General features: G+C 41.5%; 1 protein-coding gene across 13 annotated transcripts in view; it reads left to right on the top strand.

Annotated features, from left to right (window-relative positions):
- adgrb2 (adhesion G protein-coupled receptor B2) overlaps nucleotides 1-22,485 on the top strand; it is a 253,955-nt gene that overhangs the window by 183,367 nt on the left and 48,103 nt on the right. For all 13 annotated transcript variants that reach the window (XM_075449014.1, XM_075449024.1, XM_075449016.1 and 10 more), the window contains exons 16-19: nucleotides 7,133-7,259; nucleotides 19,047-19,150; nucleotides 19,503-19,605; nucleotides 20,108-20,258. In XM_075449014.1, the coding sequence (XP_075305129.1) occupies nucleotides 7,133-7,259; nucleotides 19,047-19,150; nucleotides 19,503-19,605; nucleotides 20,108-20,258 (485 nt within the window). The remainder of the gene's footprint in view (nucleotides 1-7,132; nucleotides 7,260-19,046; nucleotides 19,151-19,502; nucleotides 19,606-20,107; nucleotides 20,259-22,485) is intronic.

The raw sequence follows: 22,485 nt of genomic DNA, 5'->3' as shown, positions 1-22,485 counted from the left end.
TGTGTTTTTGCATATTGTTAAATATTTATTGTTTCAGAGTAAATGGTTTTGAAACAAATATGTATGTGTATTTTTTGTAATCCAATTTTTGTTGTTCCTCTTCTGTAAATTATTCATTACAGAAGGGGAGACGGCCAGTTCATTTCCCAGCCTACCTCCGAAATCCTTAGAATCCCGCAGGCCACATAAAGCAAACAACAAGCAGACAAACGGAAATGCAATGAACCTGCAAAAAAAAAAATGCAACTAAAACTACAATTTACACCCTTTAACTCTTTCTTTTTATTTCATAGTTAGACATGCCAAAGTTTAAGACTGGTCCACTGGTGCAAAATGTTTTCAGTGGTCATTCCCTCCACCGTTTTTCTACTGCGCTCTCGCACACAAACGGGTAGGGTCAGGCAATACAATATGCAGTGTACTTGGTTTGGTTTGCATCTTACTAAGTACATGGTTAGAGGACTATAAATATAATCATTTTCTAGTCGTGCCTTGTGATTCCCGTCACATCGTTTGGTAAGAATGAGCTGTATTTAGATCTATGTACACCATTACTACTCTGCTCACTATGGGAAAGATATGGGAAGTTTACCATCAATTAGTAAGAAGTAATACTGACAAATTGGAGACTAAGCAACTTTATGTCACACAGAAAAAACAATTATTGAAATTGACTATCAAGCTCCACTTGTTATTGATGATAACAAGCGTGCATTAGGTGCAAATAATATCACCCATGATCGCCGCATTATCCTGATGAGTTTTAACACATTTGTTTCTCTTGTCCTCTTGAGGCCATTTACCTCCATAATCCTTCATATCCTCAACAACAGAAGCTCTCCTTTCCACTTGTCCTTCTGTCTATGACTTATTAGCATTCATGTTTCCAGGGTGAAACACTAACTCTCCCTCTGTTCCACACGATGACTCAATGCTCTCTTAAGAAAAAACAAAACAAAACAAAAGGACTTGGAAACATTGGTTTAGACAGTATCTATGGCAATTTGCTCACTGACTTCTCAGTATGATGTGCAGAATATCAAACCTGGTCCTACTGTCTTCTCAAGACTGTAGAGCAATTTGACTGTCAAGTATTCTTTTTGTAATGAACACTAAACATTCTGTAATTCACATACCGATTTCTATCTATGCATAGAATTCTTTTGTCATCCTCCAACGCTTTCTTCATCATCTTATTGCTGTTGCCTTTCAATCACATTTTTTTTGTGTGTGTTGCATCCCTATCTTCACTTCTGGCTGCTTATGACACAAGGCAAACGTTTTGGAGGGAGAACATCATACAGAGGGAATGCATTTTACAAATATAAAGTTAAAATGAACTAATACTGTATACTGACTAAAGTCACTGCATACATTTTTCTTTGCTCACGACTAAAATACTAAAATTTTGAATTGTGACATCAGCTCAACAAAGCTTAGTCTGTGTATATCAGTGAGAATTTCATTTAGTTGAATTGAATTGAGTAATGTAGTAATACTTTAATCTCCAAAGGTCGCCATGGATGCATTATGATAAATTTGTTTTATTGTATAGTTAGATTTTGCATCATAGTAAACATTTGAGCTCATGATGTCACTTGCAATGACAGCTGGTAAAACGAGTGAACTAACTCAGTAGACAACAGCTAACATTTCAATATCTGGGTCGCAGACACTCTTAATCTCAAAAACATGTCCCGGGCTACGCCATCTGTTATTAGATCGCATTTCAGTGCCTGCTGCTTTACTTTACCACTCTGTCTGTAGTCATTGTCTCCCCACACAATCTAGAAGCCAGGTAAAGAAGCACTGTTATATGTTCCTCCATCTGCGTTCCAATGAAATCCACAATATTTCATTCCAAATATTCCCGCTATCTCCTTCTCAGGGCTCCTAGCTTGTCAATTTTGTCCGGCTGTTATTTCACATTCCCAATGAGGATGAAGGTTTAAACTTCCTCCTCCTTGCCCTCCCATCATTCTTTCGAGATCTTTTGAAATCCATTTGCAGGCTCAATGTTTCTTCTGCGAGGGCCTTAAAGTGCTCTTCAGGGCTCTGCATAATAAAATGACACTTTAACAGTAAAGAAAACACCTGGTCCAAGATTCCAAGGTAAGGGTCCTATTGTGCATCATCATCACTAAATTTTTCACATCACTGTAAAAGGTTGTTCACTTTGTGCCATTTAATCAGGATTTTTTTTTTCATTTTATATGTTTGAACAGCCACAACCACATTCTGCAAATAATTAAAGGCAAATGACAGCCTTTTTATTGACTCATGCCTCCAACATGCCAACTGTAAAACATTTCAACAAATACAAAATGGACTGATACAGAAAGAGTTTCTGGTGGTTGCCAAGTTACACATCCAGATGAATGAACCCGTTGCTTCTGCACATGTTTCCAATGAATAACTTCAGGATTAGGATTGTTTATACAGATGCTGATGCCCAACAAGTTGTTACAGTATGTGTTTAGGATTCGTAGCCCTCACCAGCTAAGCGGTAGCGGTAATCCTCTGCTGTATGAGTCACGGGGACTCACAGCAAAAGATTGTATGCATAGTTGTCGTGGATCTGCCATAACTGAGATCGTCCAACTTCGTTTGTAACAGTTGGTATTTTTAGGCATCAATTCCAGCTGAAGTAGATGAGGATCAGCAGTCAGTTAAGCACAGAATCAGTAGCTGAAACAAAGAGATCACATATTAGTGTTGGTATTATCAGAGGCGACCCCCTGTTGTGAGCCAGCAGACTGCGTCTCATTAACCCGACTTCCTCTTTTGCCAGACTGGTATTGAATATCGTATATGTGTGACTTTGTAGCATAAAGTCAGGTCCATTTGTGTCAGTTAACGTAAGGTGTGCATGCTTTCACTGGTATTGCACCTGAAGAATGTACATAAATCAGTTAGCTCCTCCTTGTGTGTGTCTTTGAACTGCATTATCATTAATGCATGTAGTCCATATGGCTACAAACTGTGTTTCTCACTTGGGAAAACACATTTCTTTTGAATTCACAATTTATTTTCAGTCCATGTAAAAGTATAGCATCGAATTAGTGTGAGGATTCCGCGTGTTTTTTTCTTCCAGTTAATCATCCTTGATATAAAATGCTTCAACTTTTCCAACGTGGGTGGTAGCTTTTTACCTCTACCAAATGAGCTGAACTCACACCGAGCACTGCCGGCCACTAAGTGGTCAGAGTAAACACCCAGTTGTGAGCACAACAACGAACGCACGCACACGCACACGGCGTTTCTCACTCTCTTCGTGTCTGTTTCCTACATTTCTCTGACACGCAGAGACACACACACAACCCTGCGCCATGTTGCTGCCTGTCAAACTCTCTCTGAGCCTCACTGCTGTGACTCATTTTCTGATCTTCACGTCTTTGAAGTGTCACCCTGCAGGTGACGATCATCAGGGCTCACATCTCATTACTGACATTATAAATTACGCGTCGGCGTGTGTTTGTATCTTGTGTATGTTTGCGTTCGTGTGTGCGCTCGTTCATGTTCAGATATACTTTTGAGGATTAATGTTGACACACTCATTCAGAGTCACACTGATTATGCCGGGGTGGCCCGTCACAACACAAGTGTATCTAGTCTTGAGTGATGTATTTCACTCTGGTGTACATGTTGTCTTTTTCAAGTGGCGGAGTCTTCTCATCTGTTTGCTTGCTTTATTTGATTGACAACAGCTGAAGCTGAAGCTACAAAGATGCAGAAATTATGCAGCGTGTTTAATTGGTCAGTTTATCTTTGCTCGTGTGTATTAAGTTAGAACCAAAGCTATGCAAATGTGCACTGTATAATCCAGTGATACTCACTATTTTTTTCACAAGAGCCACATTGGCAGAGCAAAATCAAGGGAAGAGCCACTTTTACGACAACATACTAAGTCCCCTTTTGCAAATATGCATTTCTACATATAAAACATCCCACAAAAAAAAGAAACAACACAGCCAATACATGTTCAATTAAGACCATATTTACCTTAATACTAGGATGAGCGGAAGCTGGCATGCATGTCCTTGACTTTCTTCATGTTGTATTTGTAGTTTGTTGTTGTCATAGTGAGACATTCAAGATGAGCATGGTTTTTGTGCTGGTTTTTGCCCTTTTTTAATGAAAAACTGATCCATTGGGCCTGCATGTCGCGCTGGCTAAAGGAGCTAGCGTGCTCTGCGGTCAAGTGTGATGATGGTTTAAGCGGGCTGCGTTGCCAGGTTTAACAGTGCCCCCTTTAGTTAACACCATTAAGCCTTAATTAATACTGAATAAAAATACTTAATACTACAAGAACAAAAAATTAATAAAAAATACCTAATACTGTGCAGTATTCGCTGTGTGTTATTTGAAAAAAAATATTGTTATTGGTACCATATTGTTATAAGCTACTATGCAAGTGCGAGCCACCAATTAAAGCTTGAGGATCCGCATGTGGCTCGCCAGCCGCGCAATGAGTATCTCTGGTATAATCCAATAAGTTGAAAGCATCTAAAACGATTGCCGGAGAATACTAAAACAGATTTAAACTTATTACATTTTTTTAATAACTCTTTTGTTTGCTCCTTTTTTTTCCCCGATGAATTCTTCTTGATTGAATGATGGTGTGGTTACTGCTCCAACAAATTGCTCATCCGGGATAATAAAGACTTTATTCCTTTATTCTTGGTCTTGGGGGTTGTACTGCTGTGACGTTGGCAGAAGATGCTGTGGGTTGAGAGGGAATACCCCTCCTAGGCTTGTTCTGCTGCATCACATGGATTCCCAATAAAATGGGGTCTGAGGAATCTTTGGCCTGGGGTCTGTTCTCTGATGTCTTTCTTGAGAAGTTTCTCTTTAGCGGTGTTTTTCGGAGTGTAGCTCGCTTGGCCAGGGTAACGATGTTCAGGTGTGTGCGTCATATATCAAAGTAATGTCCACATGAATGCCGGCAACCAAGGCTTTCTGGCAGAACACTACAAAGTGTGTAGTGTTATTCGCCTCAACAGCACACTTGATTTCCACGTTTTCAAGTCGAACTGTCACCAAAGGGCTCCCACGAGATTCAAAATGATACTCAGGAATTTTTTTTTTTCCAGGCAAAACCTATTTACAGTATTTAGGTTATTGATCGAGATGAAGATTTTAAAATTTCATGCATATTTATATGGTGAGGTCGTTTTTTTTCTTCCCATCAGCTGCTGAAGGTCGTCAGTGCTTTTAGGTGGGAAAGGGGTTATTAGGTTCTCTGCTGGAGCATTAGCGGTCAAAGAGCAGCGTACACTGTCCTGTCTGCGAAATGACTACATTTAGTCTGCTGGGCTCTCTAAATGCTGACAGATGGTGGATCAAAATTAACCAACACAATCTGTTGTTGTTGGGTAAAGAAAGAACAACCTGCTTTCTAGAGTCCTGCTTTAGGATTTTGTGTTTTTTTTCAGCTTGCGAAATAAAAAAGATATTCTGTATCGGTGCCAACTGTTTGTAGTGTTGAAGCTGCGGAGACATAGGGGTGTTTGTTTTTCACACGCAGAACAGAGGCAACAGATGTTTTTTTCATGACACTAAATCAAAGATTTTCCCTCTTCAGAAGCGTGACATTTGCACTCTTGTACCTCCCCCTGATATATGTCTTTCCCTTTTATCGACACCCACGTTCCGAAATCAGAACCTATTGTAGGATCGGAGGAATTAGTTGCTTTTTTAGCTTCTAATGAGCTTCAGCTTCCCGGTTAGAATCACACGTCTCGAGGTGACATTGTTGAACCTCTGTGCTGCCAACACATCTGAGAAAGTTGTAATTAATTTTTTCTCCTCACAGTTATAGATATAATTTTTAAAAAATTGATAAAAAAGGATAATTATGAATTATGATACTTTAGTTTAACTTTGCAGTAAGGGCTTAAAGTCCCAATTAAGTGTTTTTAATTGTATATATCTTGTGCTACTCACACCTACAAGCTATTTTCTGTCACAAAGATTTAAAAAAAGTATTAATGAAGTGTATTCTCTTGCTTTTGGCTCACCATCTGGCCTGGGGCTCATATGCTAAATTTGCTTTTAAACGATCTATCTGAAGTAGACTCCTTAACCTTAAGAAAAGACAGCTTCATACATAAATATTTCTTGTGAAAATCCATGACGAATTGCACAACAAAGCTGAAAAATACCTTGAGGTTCTATTAAAAGGACATTACTCTCAGGACCTCAGCTAATTTCTTTTATCTGGACTGTTTGCATCACGCCCGATCAGATGAGATTAATGATCAAGCAACTGACACCAGATTTACACCAAACTTCAGGCCAGTAAAAAGAGCAAAATTCCAGCAGGGGCAACATAAAGCATTCTGAGAAGCATTCTGAGAACTCTTCCCCATCAGAACATCTCTGAGTCCTACCTTTATGTCTCTCAGCATGCCTCCACCTGTCCATGGTGACTACAGTAGGAGTATGTTCAGGCTTAAACGTAAGGTCAATGTGCAGTATGAACTGCCAGAGTAATTAGTTCAGTTAGAATCTTATTGATCGACCTCCACATTCAAGTTTTGTGTGTGGAGCCCTAAAAAGGGAAGTGAAAGGGAGGTGGTTGAGGGCATATAAAGGGAAGAAATGTAGCATAATAAAATATATACAAGGTTCTGTTGAAGGCCATTCTAGGTGCTTTTGCTCCCCTGGTAACTTTGAGTGTCAAAAAAATTGACCACTTACTGCCGCATAACCCTTATCTACTGCTGAAGCCAGGTGGGTTTTTGTTAACCGTTTGCTGATGCCACATTTTTCCTCAAGACACTTAAGAATCTTTTTCTTTGTGCAGGAGATAGGATAAAAAAAGGACAAAAAGATGTGAAAGAGAGATGTGAAAAAAAGTGTTAAGGGTGCTAAACATCCAGAAGTGGGGTGTCATTAGGATTGAATCTTGGCAGAGTTAAAGAGGCTGTCGGTGTGCGAGGGCTGGGTGAACTTGCTGAACTTCACTGTGAGGAATGTCTGACGCATTGTCCATCTTTCAGGACTTCTCTCCCCTCTCACTTTCAAGGCATGTGTGGTCATGTGACAGTTTTTTTTTTTTTGTGTTTGTCTCACAGTGACTGTTTATGTCCCATGTGTCAACCCCCACCCCCCTTCTCCCTACCTCCAGGGAAGCTGGCGCAGAAAACTGGGGCACAGAAGGCTGCCAAACGCTCGCGTCAAACACTGTCCACACCAAATGCCTGTGCAGCAGGATATCCACCTACGCCGTGTTAGCGCAGCAAGCTAAAGACCCGGTAAGTCCTCAGTGCATGGCCTCTTGGCACATCCAGACTTGGGGATGGGGAGAGGGTAACGAGGCAGCTACTACTAGCGGCCAGGTCAGTGGGCTGACAAGTTTCTGTACTGACTTTCGCTGCCATTCCTGTCGAAGCACAACAGCTTCTTATTTGGTCACTTGTTATTTTTTATGGAAAGATGTGGATGGGCGATGCTGATATGATTGGTTGAGTTTGACTGCGATGTCTCTTTCTGTATATCTTGCAAGAAAATGGGTGCAGCTTGAATGTTGCTGTCAGTTTTGAAGTTTTCCACAGTCCCGTAAATTATGCCATTTTAAATCCCTGCGTCTTTGCTTGTCCAATTACATATTGATGCCGTCACGCAGCGCATGACGCAACTTTTGTTTGAGCATGAACTCGATAAAGGCCACGCTGTTCGCCGAGCTATCCCCACACGACGTGAGAGAGGAGAGGCGTCAAGAGATTTCATTGTGTCAGGGTGTGAGTTTTGCCTGCATCACAGAACCTACGTTTCTATAAATAAATATTGTGGGCCGCAGAGTGTGTTTGACATTATTAAAGAAGGCTTTTTAGCAGTGAGGGGTAGGCCTAATGCCTCTTCAGATCTCCATTATTGTGCTAATGGTCATAAAAATACGTGACGGCTCTTGCTTTCCCTTCTTCTCATCGCCGCCATCTTCCTCCGGAAGACTCTAAGTCGTTATTGCATAGCCTCCCACAGTGTTGGGTAAGTTACTTTAAAAATGTAATCCGTTACAGTTACAAGTTACCTTGTTTAAAATGTAATTGTAGTGTAACTTTTTGGATTACTTAAAAAAAGTAATGTAACTAATTACTTTTGGATTACTTTTGGATTACTTTTACCTATTTATGGTAGCCTATTATCTGTATGATTCCATCTGTATTTATCACATTTATTTATACCATGCTATTTTTCTTTTCATTGTACTGCCATAACTACATTATACATTCTCTGCACATACATGCATTTCCCTAGGTAATTGATCTATTCTGCACATATCTATTAACCATCTTTCCTTACACTAGCTGTAAATAACTGCATTTTATCTCTAAATACTGCATGCTATACAATCTGCACGCGTTACACCTGATAAGATGCCAAACTGCATTTCATTAATACATGTGCAATGACAATGAAGTGCTTTACTTTAGTAATAAATAAGCAAAGTAAGACTTTTACATCACATTTTATTTTTCTTTGCACACCTTTGCTTGTGTGTGTGCGCCAGTACTTCCGGTGAAAACTTCCGGTGATTTGACAGCTAGCGCGTCAGGTTAGGGCCAGTGGCCGTAAACAAAGGTTAACTTATAGCCGAGAAGAAAGATGATAATATAACGTAGCTAAAAAGACTAGCTTTCTTCAGTAGCCTAATGCTTACCGATTTAGCAAGCCTAGCAGCCTCGTTGCTAATGCTAGCCGCCGTAACGTTACCAACATACCCGACGTCAAGGAGTTGGCTGAGCAGGGGCAAGATTATGGGGCTGGCAGAGTTAACTTCATAATGGGTGAGTGCAGGTTTCATTCACTTGTTTTCATTCTTTCACAGGATTGATTCACTTCATTGGTTTATCCGATTGCTGGCCGCCGAGCCATTATGTGTCTGGGTTTGTGTAGGTTACTGATCATGGTTGTTAGCAGTCGATAGTCAGGTTGTGTGATGTGTGTGAGAGTGTGTATTTTTTCTATGGGTACGTGCCATTGACTGTATGAGCGGTCTGTGCTCGTTTTTTTTATTTTTATTTAATTAGATTGGAGATACTAATTAATACTGAGGGGGGCTGGTCCCGGGGAAAATTGCCAGGGCCGTTTTTTTTCCCCAGTCCGACCCTGCCGCTCGGTACTTCTGTCACTGCAACCTCGCACAAATTGTAATCCTGTTAAGTAACCCCCATTCTCACTGAATGTAACTGTAATCTGAGTACATCTTTTTTGCTTGTACTGTAACGGATTACAGTTACTTTTATTTTGTATCCTTTTACCGTAACGCCGTTACATGTAATCCGTTACTCCCCAACCCTGGCCTCCCACACCATCATCCCATTCATTTCACACCTTTCATCCATATTCACCCAATATGGCCTTTCATTTCTACACACTTTCTTAATGCACTTATTTTTTTTAGCTGCATTACCCATTAATGGCTCCCCATTGTCACTTCTTTTCTCATCCTTTTTACCTTGTTAACACTTTTAGTTGTTCTCCCCCTGTATCACAGCTCTGTGTCTCGTGGTCACAAAACTACCCATTTAGCTCTCGTTTTCTAGTTGCTTGCAACCAACTTTCCCACCAGGAGAGTGACTATACTGCATCATCACAGGGTGTAAAAAGGTACGGCATGTCGGATATCTTTGCAATTTTCCCTCTTAATGTTTGGTTTAAAAAAATAGGGCTGGGCGAGTTAACTCGTTATTATCGCGTTAACTCGTTAATTATTTAACGCCGATAAATATTTTATCGCGCATTAGCGCAGGTTTTATTATTTATTTTATTATTTTAAAAGTCTGTTGCTCACAGGCTTTTATTTTGTAAAACTCTGTTGCTGTCTGCTGCGGAACCGGAAACGAAAGTAATTGACGGATCCACCAAACATGGAGAAGGGTACGGAACTTTTACTCGGCCATTTTCATTTTAAAGTTCTTCCAGACGGCGGAGTCGACAGAACCAAAGTCATCTGTAAACACTGCCAAGTTGAATTGTCTTCTCAGCGTAGTAGTTCCAGTCTAAAATATCACTTAAAGGCAAAACACACAACTGATAGCAGCAAGTCATTCAAGGAAACAGACAGTGGAGCGAGGCTTCTACATAAAAACTACAGAAAGATGCTGATGTTAAAAGTGTGTTTGCACAACAAATGTTATGGCACTTTCATTCATATGGCAGCACATTTAAAATAAAACTAAATGCTAAAAGCTATACACTACTTTTGAATGAATTTTTGGATTTTGCGATTAATCATGATTAATCAGGGAAATCATGTGATTAATTCGATTAAAATTTTTAATCGTTGCCCAGCCCTAAAAAAAATTAAATGAGCCAGCAAAACAGGCGCTCAGTTAGCACTGGAGTGTAACTTTGTGCATCGGAGGAATGGAAAGTGAACGTGGAAAATTCAGGGGGAGGAAATATTCAACCAACAGAGAAGGCAGCCTGGCGAGCAGAGGGACAAGAGACAGAGTTAGAGAGAAGGAAAAGTGGATGTTAGAAGTTACGCTTTGCCAACTCCTCCTGCAGAGATAAAGAGCCGCGGCTTTATGTGGACATCAATTCCCTGTCTGACCTTTTCAGTGTAAAACATTACTTCTATATAGCACTCACTGGTGCTACGCAATGAGCCTTTAATTTTTAAAAATCTGTCACCTCACTGTTTAGAGGACTGCCGACAACTTTACTGTTATCGGCTACAGCCGACCGCTCTTTTCCATATTAAAGCTTTAAATCCCTTTCAACTGCATCATGCTTTCCCTGGACATGACAGAATAAAAGACGAGCAGGGTCAGCAATTAGCAGGTGAACGCAAAGCAGGATTTATCAGCGCAATAGTCAGATATTTCCCTGAGGATCTGAGAGGGACCAAAATAGGCGAATAATGAACTTTTATTCACACGAGAGATCTCAATTTCAACAAAAGAGGTGGATTCTGTGTAATGTGGGTTTCATGCATTGTTTCTGCTACCTTTGACTGGTTTGTAAATACATACAAAGGGGATTAGTGGAAGGTACATTAATGGGAGGCTGAAGATTCTAAAAATTTGAAGAAATTCTATTAAAAAGTTCAAAGAATCATACTGTTAATGCCCTCTACCATTCTACTGTAATAGGACATTTGTAAAACAGTCAGGTTTGTATGCAGTCATCCAAGCGCCCGCTATCTTTGACCATTGCTTGGAATCACTTTAATTAATCTTAAAATCAATTTACAAGCCAAACTGACTAAAGTATTGGTTGGCCTGCCCATACTAAAGAAAATGGATTCTCAAATTATATCGTGTTCTGACAAATAGTCTAACTCAGCAGATGCAGCTGAGTTATAAAATCTCTCTCCCAAACAAGAGGGGCCCGGCTCCACTCAGTTTAAATGAGTGAGAATAAAACAGCTTGAGGAGTTTACGTATGTCCGGGTCGTGATAGGTTTGCTGCAACCTTTGCCGTTAATGAGGCTGTATCCTTCTATGTCATCTCCCATGACCCCTCAACTTTAGCTGATGACCAAAGAAACAAGGTCTGTAAAGTAAGTGTTTGGAATTAATTTTCTCTGCGGGGGTGGCCGGCCGTACTCTACGCGATCAGGAGAGACGTTTTGAAAAAGGGAATTTGAAATAAAGTTCAGAGGCGGCCCGCTGCTCCTCCTCATTTAGAGGAACTAGCTGATGTGGTGAGGGAACCTGATGAGCACCAGATTTGCGCCTCCCTGCAGAGGTTTCCTGGGAACATGGAGCTGATTAAGAGCCAACCCAGGACTTGTATGAGGGATTATATCTCCCAGCTGGCCTCGAAGCAGCTGGAATTCCCTTAGGTGGGATTGGAGGGAGATGCTGTGGACAGGGTGGTACAAGCAGCTCTTCTGCCCCCCTGCCACGACCATGATATGCAACTAAGACAATAGATAGTCCCTCGAGATATTGTGTAGACAGGTTAAGATTTGAGATTAGCATTTTGCTTGTGTTCAGTCTTATTTTGCTGCAACTGGGAAAAAAGAAAAACTTAGGATAACTACATACTTCAGACTCTAGTAGTGATCAGTGACTTCACCAAAGTCATTGTTTTTTATGTATATATATATATATGTATATGGATATGTTTGTGTATGTATTTTCATTCAACGTGTCCTTCAATTGAAACAATCATGTGGGTTGTTTGGTTGTTCACTTAACTACAACCCCTTTAAAGTACGGCCCCTACAAGCAACAGGGAGGGAGATGAAACTTCACATCAGAGCAAACGTCTTCATCAAATGTTTCCTTTATGAAGTGACAAAGTCGTCGTAAGGAGGAGCGAGGGGGATTGAATAGCATGGTAACGTACAGTTCCTTCAGTCATTCACACATTCATGACACGCGTTGAAAACCAAAATATGATGGCGTCTGAGTTACATTCAGTTAACAAGACAAATGGACTTTACTAGAACACATTTTTCACTTCCGGGTTGGGTTTAAACAATAACAATACTTGGTTAGGGTTAAAAAAAACAAAAAAAACGTGACGGTTAAAGCTAAAACACTTTCTTAGACAACACGACCATCAACGTTTTGAATAGCATTTTTACACTGTACATGCAATTTCTCCCATAACCACTAGAGGTCTCATATTTTTCAAATGCAATTTGAGGTTGCATCGGCATGAATGAACAAAACCCTGTGGAGATTTATAAAGGACTTTCTCTTTTATATCTGTGAAAGGAAACTCCCGGTTAACACTCACATTGTATATTTTCACTTTTCTGAAGTCTTCTTTTCAAGGAGATTGAACAGTTTTAATGTCGCCGTGTGCAAACGGAGTTCCAAACTATTTCCAAAGGGCGCAGCTACTGCATCCAAAAGAAATACAAAAAACTCTGCTTCCCCCCCCCCCTTGTAGTAGAATGACAAGGGGTGCAATCAGACCTTTCCACGGTGCTGATTCAGCGTTGAGGTAATAGGTCTGGCTATGTGAGACAAAACCTCACATATTCAGCTGGCTTGTAAGCTGGAAATATTTATTGTACACTGTAATGTAGAGGTTATTATTCCCTTCTGCTCTACCACCTGCCTTTCCCTCCTTCTTTTTCACTGGGTGTTAAGAGGGTCAAAATAAGGTGATGGCCTTAGGGTGAGTAACTGCTGTTATTCATTATTCCGTCGCTAAAAGCGAGAATTACTTCACAGAGGTCTGGAACCTGTTACGGAGCATAAATTCCCCTAATATGGAGAAACATGATGGCTATGACCTTTTATGCTGAGCGGTCATTCCAGCTGACGTTTCTGCATCCCGTGACTCCTCTTCCAGCTGAACAATATTGACTTTTCCCTCTCCACTCAGCAGGCGGCTCGGAGGTAATGAGTGAAAGTGAGCTTGGAGGGAAAGTCCATTGACTTTTGTGGCATTTTGTGACATCAATGAAGAGTGTGGATGTCATTAGCGAGCCATCACTCGACCCCCAGTACTACCATTAAGCCCAGTGCAGAGGACTGGAAGGTATGGGTCAGTGTTTTTGTGTCAATGGCTCTCTGACAGGAGGTGCTAGTGCTGGAGTTGAGTGCACTTTGTTGCTTGAGGGTGCTCCAGAGGTAGCTTTTTACTCCAGCAGAGATTGGATTCTGTGAAAGGGGACGGAGGGGCAAATTGGAAAAAAAAAATATATATATATATACTGTATATATAAATATATACTGCCACATACAGAGATGCGAACTCAAAAATACACATTTCGTGTAGAAGTTCTTAGGACACCTCTACGCTTCTACGAAATGCTCAGACTGTGGCAGCAGAGCGGAGTATCAGCAGCCCAGCTCTGACAGCTTATCCTGGGCCATGGTGCTAGAGGTCAAGGGGGGCTGGGGATTAACCTCCATGTTTAATAGAAAAAGGAAGGGGGGAGAGAGGGCAGAAAGAGATGGAGAGACTTAGAAGCAGTGTTGAAATTACAGGCCGTTTACAGTGGAGCAAAGGATAGCCAGTTAATCCTGTTTACTTTCTATAGCCTCTGAGATTTCCGCATGTGTATTTTTGTGTGTTCTGCAGTATGTGGTTTAGTCTCTATAGAGAAACTGTCACTATCAGACACGACAGAGGTTTGTATTTCAGAAAAAAATTATGAGAGCGAGCGAGAAGGAGGAGCTGATTGAGAGAGTGAGATCACGAAGCTACACAACAGACCCAAGTTGCTTATTCTTGAAATGACCTCAGTGGGATATTAAACCCTACAGACATGTCTTGGTCCCACAGTGCTCATGCTCAGTGGATCATGGGATTTGGTGTTTTTAGGGAAGCATTGGGTTTTCTTTAAGTCAGTTTAACATTTTGTGCCTCGAGTCAATAAACTGACTTACACCTTTTTTTCTCCACGCTCATGCGAGCGTTTGCGAGTTGCTGTCCAAGTCGTGTTGACATGGAAATTAATTACAGCTTTCAAGTGCGCCTTTCACGCTTGTTTTCATTACCACAGTGGGATTCGTGGCTTGTACTCGCCGAAGCAGGTAACCGTAAACGTTGGTGAAGAGGTCAGTGGTTCAAACAGCACCTGAGACCTTGATTCAGCCAGCGTCAATGAGCACGTAAACAAACATATCGGCTGGGAAGGAGGAAAATGATACAGCGAGCATAAAGACGAGGAGGTTTCTTTTTCTCATTTAGTTATTTTTATGCTTCTCTATAATTTATTTATAAGCCAATTACTGCGTCAGAGCAATTTTCTCAAAGCACAGTTTCGGGAGTGATTTTTTTTTTTTCGTCCTGTAAAGGATTTCTCACAGCTGCACGTACCTGCCTCGTTAACTGCGTTTTAGCCCAGTCGTGCTCATGAAGATGATTGGCTCTGCTCGGAAAGAATCCAATCTGTTTGCTAACATTAGTGCTGAAGGCACGCAATCAGAATGGAAACATTTGAGAGCTCTGCGTATTATTTAGACTATTGATGGCCACCGCTCCTGATTTTGACTACAGATAGGGATGGCAAGATGACAGCTCATGTTTGAACTCATTATAACTGGAGACAGTGTTGAGATAGAAAACAAAGCCTGCTGTGGACAAAGCAATTCTCATAGGTCGCACTATGCAAATATCATACACTTGTCAACTGTAGTTAAAGGGTAGGAGTTTTTTAGATATAGTAGGACTCCAGTTACTGCATTAATTGAAGGTTATCTAAGAGAGAGACCAGATTGGTTCTTAAAACGGTGAAATGATTTAGCTGCACATCATGAAGATGCATAATGGCTGGGCTCGGCCACGGCAATAACATGTTAACTCCATTTTTGGTTACATACTTATGACTCAGAGAAAAGTCTAGTTTTTGACATTATCAATTTTTTGGTGCAGTCTGAGGATCTTTTATTTTTAACATTTTGTTAGAAGCAGGAAGTCAGACTTCATGTGTTTTGACGGACTCGATTTTCCTTTTTGTTTTGTTTTTTATATGTAATACCAATATTTTGTCAAACACATACAACCAAATGTGACCATTTGTGATCCAACAAGGTCTGTAACGGTGTGTCTATAATTAATCCACAGTACCATGAAGAAAAATTTGATTAAAAAGTAGCCCCGATAAAAAGTAAGGCCGGTGGGTGATATGGAGGCTTCACTTTTTATGTTATTAAGTCAGACTTACAGGTTGTGACAACTGAAGGAAGCTTATGGTTAGGTTTGAGGCCACTGACAAGCCTCATTACCTGTCAAGCTAAACCCCTTGAGACTTTGCTAAATTAATCAAGAAAAGTATTTGACCGGAAGTTGCCACCTACATTTTAACTGTCTCTGTATCCATATTTGTGTATTTGTTCCTTTTAAGAATTATTAAGCATCTCATAAAGATCCTAGCATTTTCACGACATAGATGGGCCAAAGACACTCAGCAAAGAGCACTTGCTAACTTGCGAACTGCTTGTAACTTGTAGTTGATTGTTTGGTCATCGTGGGTTTACTGAATCTTTTGTCTGCAAACAGCTGCATGTTCCAGCTTTCGTAAAAGAAAGGAGACTCGACTGAAGTGGTGAAGTTTAAGCTAAAAGTTGCTAACACACTTACGAGAGTAAGAAAATTCTTAAGTGTGAATCCTATTTGATACAAAGGATTATTTAACCAATCAATATAAAAATATTGGGCAGCTTCGCCCAGAAAGTATGGAGTTCACCCATGCCTGGGGCAGAGCAATTATTACGTTTCCAGGCTTGGTTGATTTTTTTTTTTGGTGCTTCATGCTAATTAGCTGGAGTTAGCATTTTAAATCTAGCCTACAAACATTTTCTATTCCTGCTTCATCCACAGTGGTGTGGTGGTTAGCACCATCACCTCACAGCAAGAAGGTTCCAGGTTCAACTCCCGGCTGGGGCCTTTCTGTGTGGAGTTTGCATGTTCTCCCCGTGTATGCGTGGGTTCTCTCCGGGTACTCTGGCTTCCTCCCACTGTCCAAAAACATGCATGTTAGGTTAATTGGTGTCTCTAAAATTGTCCTTAGGAGTGTGTTTGTCTTGTTTGTCTCTGTGTGGCCCTGTGATGGACTGGCGACCTGTCCAGGGTGAACCCTGCCTCTCGCCCAATGACCGCTGGGATAGGCTCCAGCCCCCCCGCAACCCGACCGACGGATTCAGCGGTATAGAAAATGGATGGATGGATGCTTCATCCAGTTTAAGTTTACGGGAGGTTGGAGATTATCCCAGCTGCCATCAGACAAAGAGGTAGGGGACACATTGGACAGGTCGCCAGTCCAACACAGAGACTAATGAAACAAACAACCAAGCGCACTCGCTCTTACTGTCAATTTAGAATAACCAATGAACCTAAAAAGCATGTTTTTGGATGATTGGAGGATACAAGTTATAAGATAAGAGGATAAGCGTTTGGACAGCAACATGTGTGTTACATGTGCATGGTGCTGATGATCACAAGGATATGTACACTTAATGCAAGTTCTCTAGTAATCCCCTATGGAGGATGCGTGACCAGTTGCACTGACGTGTAATTTTAGAGCTGTAAATCATCATGTTTTCCTCACTACAGAAAAGGTGGTGGAGTGATGCGTGAGTCAGAAGTGAAGGAAATGGGGGAAGAGTGAAGGACGCAGAGAGGGAGAGAAAGGGAGGGAAGGGGTGACAGCAGGATAGGTAGGAGAGGAGGGAGCGGTGAGTGTGAGTGAGAGGAGATAAGTAGGTTAAACTTCCTGAGCTGAAAATAGCTTTCTTCTCTATCACATGGCACCCAAGCTGCCCAGTGGAGCCTGGCCATATACAACAGAGCCATAGCACACTCTTTCTAATCTGTACTCTGACTGTGTTTTACGCTACGAGCACACACAAAACACAGCCGCACATCTCATCCAACTGCAACGTCTTACCACTCTATGTTTTTTAGGGCATGCATTTATGGGACGAAATGTGACCTCGGACCTGATGTGATTGTGTGTAAGTTTCAGTCTCTTTGTAGGGCTGTTTCCTCTGTACATTTCCTCCATGTGGCAAAATTGATGCAATGATTAGTTTTTATCAATTTTATAACATCCTATCGGACAATTTGACCCCACGAAGACAGTTTTTAGATGTATTACAAGTAAGAATGTTGTTTTATTTTTCATCTAGAGGCTAATTTAAGACAAATGCAAGAAGAAATCCAGTAATCATGCGTGTGTGTTTATGCATGCTTGTCATTCCCCATGTCAGACCTCAAAGCACCAACGTCTCTGTATCCTTTGTCCTTCGTCTCTACATAATATCAAACACAATCAGTCTCTGGCGTCTCTCGCCCTCCTCCTAACCCTTCCCTATTCCTGAGCAGATGCTCGTCGCATGCTCTCTTTTTTTTGTGGCTATCCTGTCTTATGAAGCAGTTTTGATTATGTTTCACCTCCGTTCTCCTTCCCTGAGATCTTGTGTGCACGCCATATTGGTATTCCCGACGATTCCACTTTCCCCTGGAGAAATTGGCCTCCTTTGATGGGCCAGGGAAAAACTACAGACAGGGAAGCTTTGACTTTCTCCCGCTTTTCTTCCTCTCTGCCTGTTTCTTTCCACTACGTCTTTTTCTTTTCACTTACTGGTCCTTAACACATTCCACTGCATCTCTCAGAATTTCTCTCCTACTCATACTTTTCACGTTGCACTCTTGATTCCTCTCTGAGGGAATAAAAAACTCCTCTTTCCTGCATCAGTCCTCTGCACTCAGCTTGTAAAAGACATAGGCACACATTCTTGCAGCTTAAACACTCGCTTTCAATTACTTAGCACATCTGCCTGGACCTGCCTTTGTGTGCGAGCATGTGCTTTACTTGCAGTAAAAGACACGTTGCGCTGTTTGATCGTACTTTGACGAATCTTTGGGATGAAAGGAAAGGACTAGAGCCACCGCGGGAGGTAAATTGAGGTAAATTGCGTGATTGAGAATGCGAAATCAGGACAAACATCAAGCCCATTTGGGTCGCTGCGGGATATGGGATTTACATGCAGCTTCATTTGTCTGTTCACCATCCTTTCAAAGGCACACCCTGGGAGCAGAAGTGGGCCATTGAGCTTAATTATGCTACACGGTCCAGTTCCTTTACGCTAATACACAAGCCTGAAATATACAGAGTACATTCACCTCACTGTTGGCTAGCCACACATGTCAGTCATAGTAAAGAACAGTAAATTGAGACTATCATTATACTTATAAGGTCTGTAAGAGGCCTCGTAAAAGTTCTATAGTGGTCCAGATAGCTTCCGTTCGTCGGACGAAAAGCAACTCTCAGAGAAGGGTAATTATGTGTCATTATCCACCTTCATTTACAGTAACAGAATCTTGTAAAGGTAATTAAAGGTAATTGCGTATAATTAGTGGGAGCTACCAAAGGGATTGTAAGAGTTAATAGAAGCTGAAAGTGCTATGCAGGAAATGTGCCAGGAGTCACTTTAATCTGTCCATGAAAATAGACAGCCGTCTCCATCTATCCGTCTTTTTAATCTCTAAATATGTCACATGACAGAAGCAGCCATAATAAAATGGGCTTTGTTGACCAAAATGCAACACTTGAGGTTTGTAAAGAAACCTGCGTTAAATATCAGCACCCACCATCTCTCCCTTATCTTTCCGTTTAGGACATGGGTCCTGCGAGCATGCCCTCTGTGCCCCTCATGGTGGGGTGTGGAGTCTCCTGCACCGCTCTGCTCATCCTGCTGCTAATCTACGCTGCCTTCTGGAGGTGAGTGCACACGCTCACGCACCTATTTGATGGTGTCATGGCAGTGTCGGTACTCACACGTCCCCTCCCAATTTCCCAGCGTAAATTCAGAAATTCTATTTTGTGTGTGTGTCATCTGTGGTGGCCAAAACTGCAATGAGGCCTAATGAGGAACAAATGGTCCAGCTAGAGCAGGCAGTGGTGATGATTAGGTCTTTTTTCCCCTCCCTTTGTTTTGGCAACACACATGACAGATGGCAAATCAAGCTAATGACTGCATTCTCTAAAAGGCTGCCATTCAGACCATCAGTTTGTCAATACTGCTTATCTCACCCCCGTCCTCTTTCGCTCTTTTTCATCCTCTGCTCTGTAGGTATATCCGATCGGAGAGATCAATCATCTTGGTGAATTTCGTCTTCTCCATCCTGGCCTCCAATTTATTGATTTTGGTTGGACAATCTCAAACGCTCAGCAAGGTGAAGCCACAGCCACACAAGGATACTCACCAACACACATTGCAGCAGGGTTTCCACATGAAAACTAGTCAGACAGGATGAGTTCAGTTATATTGTAGCTGATCGGGCCTCTTTTAATGCCGTTAGAAACAAAAATGTCACCGCTCACAGAGTTCAACAGTAGACTAGGTTAATGCAAGTTCGCTTTGTCAAAAAACACCAGTCTGCTACTCAAAAGTAGCAGACTGGTGCTTTTTGACAAAGCGAGTTTTCTGACTAAACAAGGTTTCACTGTGTGCTGGTCAAAATCAATCAAACTGAAGAACACATTCAAGCCGGATTGAAAACCATTTCCTGTATGCAGTAGCCGATGTACTTTTTCAGACTGCCTTTTTTTCTGTTTTCTGATTGCTCTTTTGTTTTACGGAGATTCAAATTTTCTCTGCTAACTCAATTCCCTTGTTTTCTTTTTTCTTTTCCTGCTCAATATCTCTCTTTCTCGATAACTTTCTTTCCACTTCAGGGCCTCTGCACGGTGACTGCTGCCTTCTTGCATTTCTTCTTCTTGGCATCTTTCTGCTGGGTGCTAACTGAGGCGTGGCAATCCTACCTGGCCGTCATTGGCAAAACCAGGTCGCGACTCATTCGCAAGCGTTTCTTGTGCCTCGGCTGGGGTATGCACACACACACACACACACACACACACACACACACACATATAAGACACCTGCCTTAATGCCTGATCACCAGAAAATGGCACTCCAACATTTATACGCATTTCTTTAAAATATACAGTTCAGGAAGTTCAGTTTCTACTTGCACTACTTCTACTACTACCCGCAGGGGTTTATGGTTGACTGCTGTAGCTGGCTGGTTTAATGTTTCTGCGCTAAAGACCCTCCATCATCAGCTTCCATCTCTTAACTTCCACATGGCTGTAGAGGCTCACACACAAAGCTCACGTCATTGATCTGGTGTAATACAGTCAGCTTGCTCTTCTTCATTGCAGTATTCACCCCAAAACTGAATGAAGCAGCATGAACTACATTTAGCTTGTGATGACACGCATACAAGAATTCTTTTTTTTTTTTTTACCCAACATCTAGCTTGCGATACGTGTATACCTGCCCTCTAAACTAAAGAGAACCCACATAAAAGATGGATTACTGCAGTGCTAACCTGCCTCTTTTTTTGACTTATTAGCCATAAAGAGACGGGTCAGGTATAACGCCTCATTTCCAAACACTCCCAACATTTTTTCCCTCAAGAATTTGCCTCAAATACTATGAAAATGTTTTCAACTTTTGTGTGGGACTTTAGACAAAGACCACACTGCATGCCAGGAAGTTGGATAAAAGAAGTGGTGAACAGGCTAACAAACTACTAACTTGACAGTCAAGTTGATGATTACATTTGAAACACTTTCAAGAAAAGACTTAATAGTCTTTTTCAGGAAACATTGGCACTGAAATAACGAGGCGGGTATGGTCTTTACATCAGAGTCATGGATTGTAAGCAAACAGGTAAACTGTTTGCTTTTGCTGTACAGTTGATTATTTTATCACACGTTTTACTGAGTTTGACTGACTTTTGAAGAACAAAGCGCTTCAGTTTTGGCTCTGTGTTTTCTTTTAGCCGTGAAGGTTACTATTCATTAGGACACAAACACTTGTTTTGAATTGCAAGACTCTTAAACTATTAGATTAGGGATCATGGTTGCATACACTACTCTCAGCTGCTAATAACAACGCTCTGCTGTTCCTTTTACTGAAAGTCTAGGCTGTCCCGATGTGCCAGAGATTTTTTCAGCAAATGAAGACACTTTCACAAATTGAGTGCTGATGGAACCACTGTTTTGTGGCATGCATTGGTGATGGAGAGCAGCAAGCCAGACTTGTTTTACATAAAATATAACAGCTTATTATGTTGCAGTATTGAAATTGTTGCCTGCATTATGCTTGACAATCTTCATTCCCTCCATTCTCATTTTGTCCCATTTGTTTTTTTCCGTATACAGTTATTTGCTGCTCGGTTTCCCCAAAGCCATCCATTACAGTTTTTAATGTATACCTTTTTTTGTAACTTAGCCAGATATAAATTTCTCATATATGCGCATTTGTATCGAGTGTCATTCCATAAATTCGACGCATATGGGATGTCACTCCTCAGTGCCCTTCGGCTGTACATCACCTTTTCCATGCAGCCTCCGTGTCACTCTATTATGCCGTCCCCTCAATGTACTACAACCTGGTGCAACAGGCACCTGGGATGTTAGGGGCCTAATCAAAGCATATGATAACATCTGCACAACACAGGGAAGATGCTTTGTGATAGCCCTGCAAATTACAACACCGCAGACGCAGACAATCTGCCCATTCCACTCAGTATTGATCCCACCAGTCTAATCTGCCAAGTCACTGATGCCCTTACCTGATAGAGGCAGAGAATGCACAGCCTGCTCTGCAGTCACAGATGGAGAGATACTAAAGAGTGCGTGTTGGGTATACAGTGGCTGCGGCAGAATTATCTGACACAGTCGCGGACGCACACAACGCGCATCGTCTTATCCTCCTCGAGTCCGTTTTGCAGTTTTCCCCGCAAATTATGTGACCGCAATCGGTCGCTATGGAAACAGGGGATTTGGGGTTTTAGATTGCGCACGTCTAATGCACAGGTGTGTACCCACCATATCATATACATGTAAACGCTAGATTGATGCTGTTGTTGACTAATTGAAACTATGCGCGTGCGGGTTGGTGGACCGGCCTGCCTCTCCACCATCTTATTCATCAATGGTAATGGGACTTTTTCTAATTGCTTTTCATTTGCAGCCATAATCACAGCTTTGTTAATTACATGAATATTTTAGAGCCAAGCTCATTATGGGCACAGCATATTTCC

Source organism: Odontesthes bonariensis, chromosome 18, assembly GCF_027942865.1.
Source record: "Odontesthes bonariensis isolate fOdoBon6 chromosome 18, fOdoBon6.hap1, whole genome shotgun sequence".
Lineage (NCBI taxonomy): Eukaryota > Metazoa > Chordata > Actinopteri > Atheriniformes > Atherinopsidae > Odontesthes > Odontesthes bonariensis.
The sequence above is the reverse complement of the archived record's forward strand: the minus strand, read 5'-3'. Positions and strand labels throughout refer to the sequence as shown.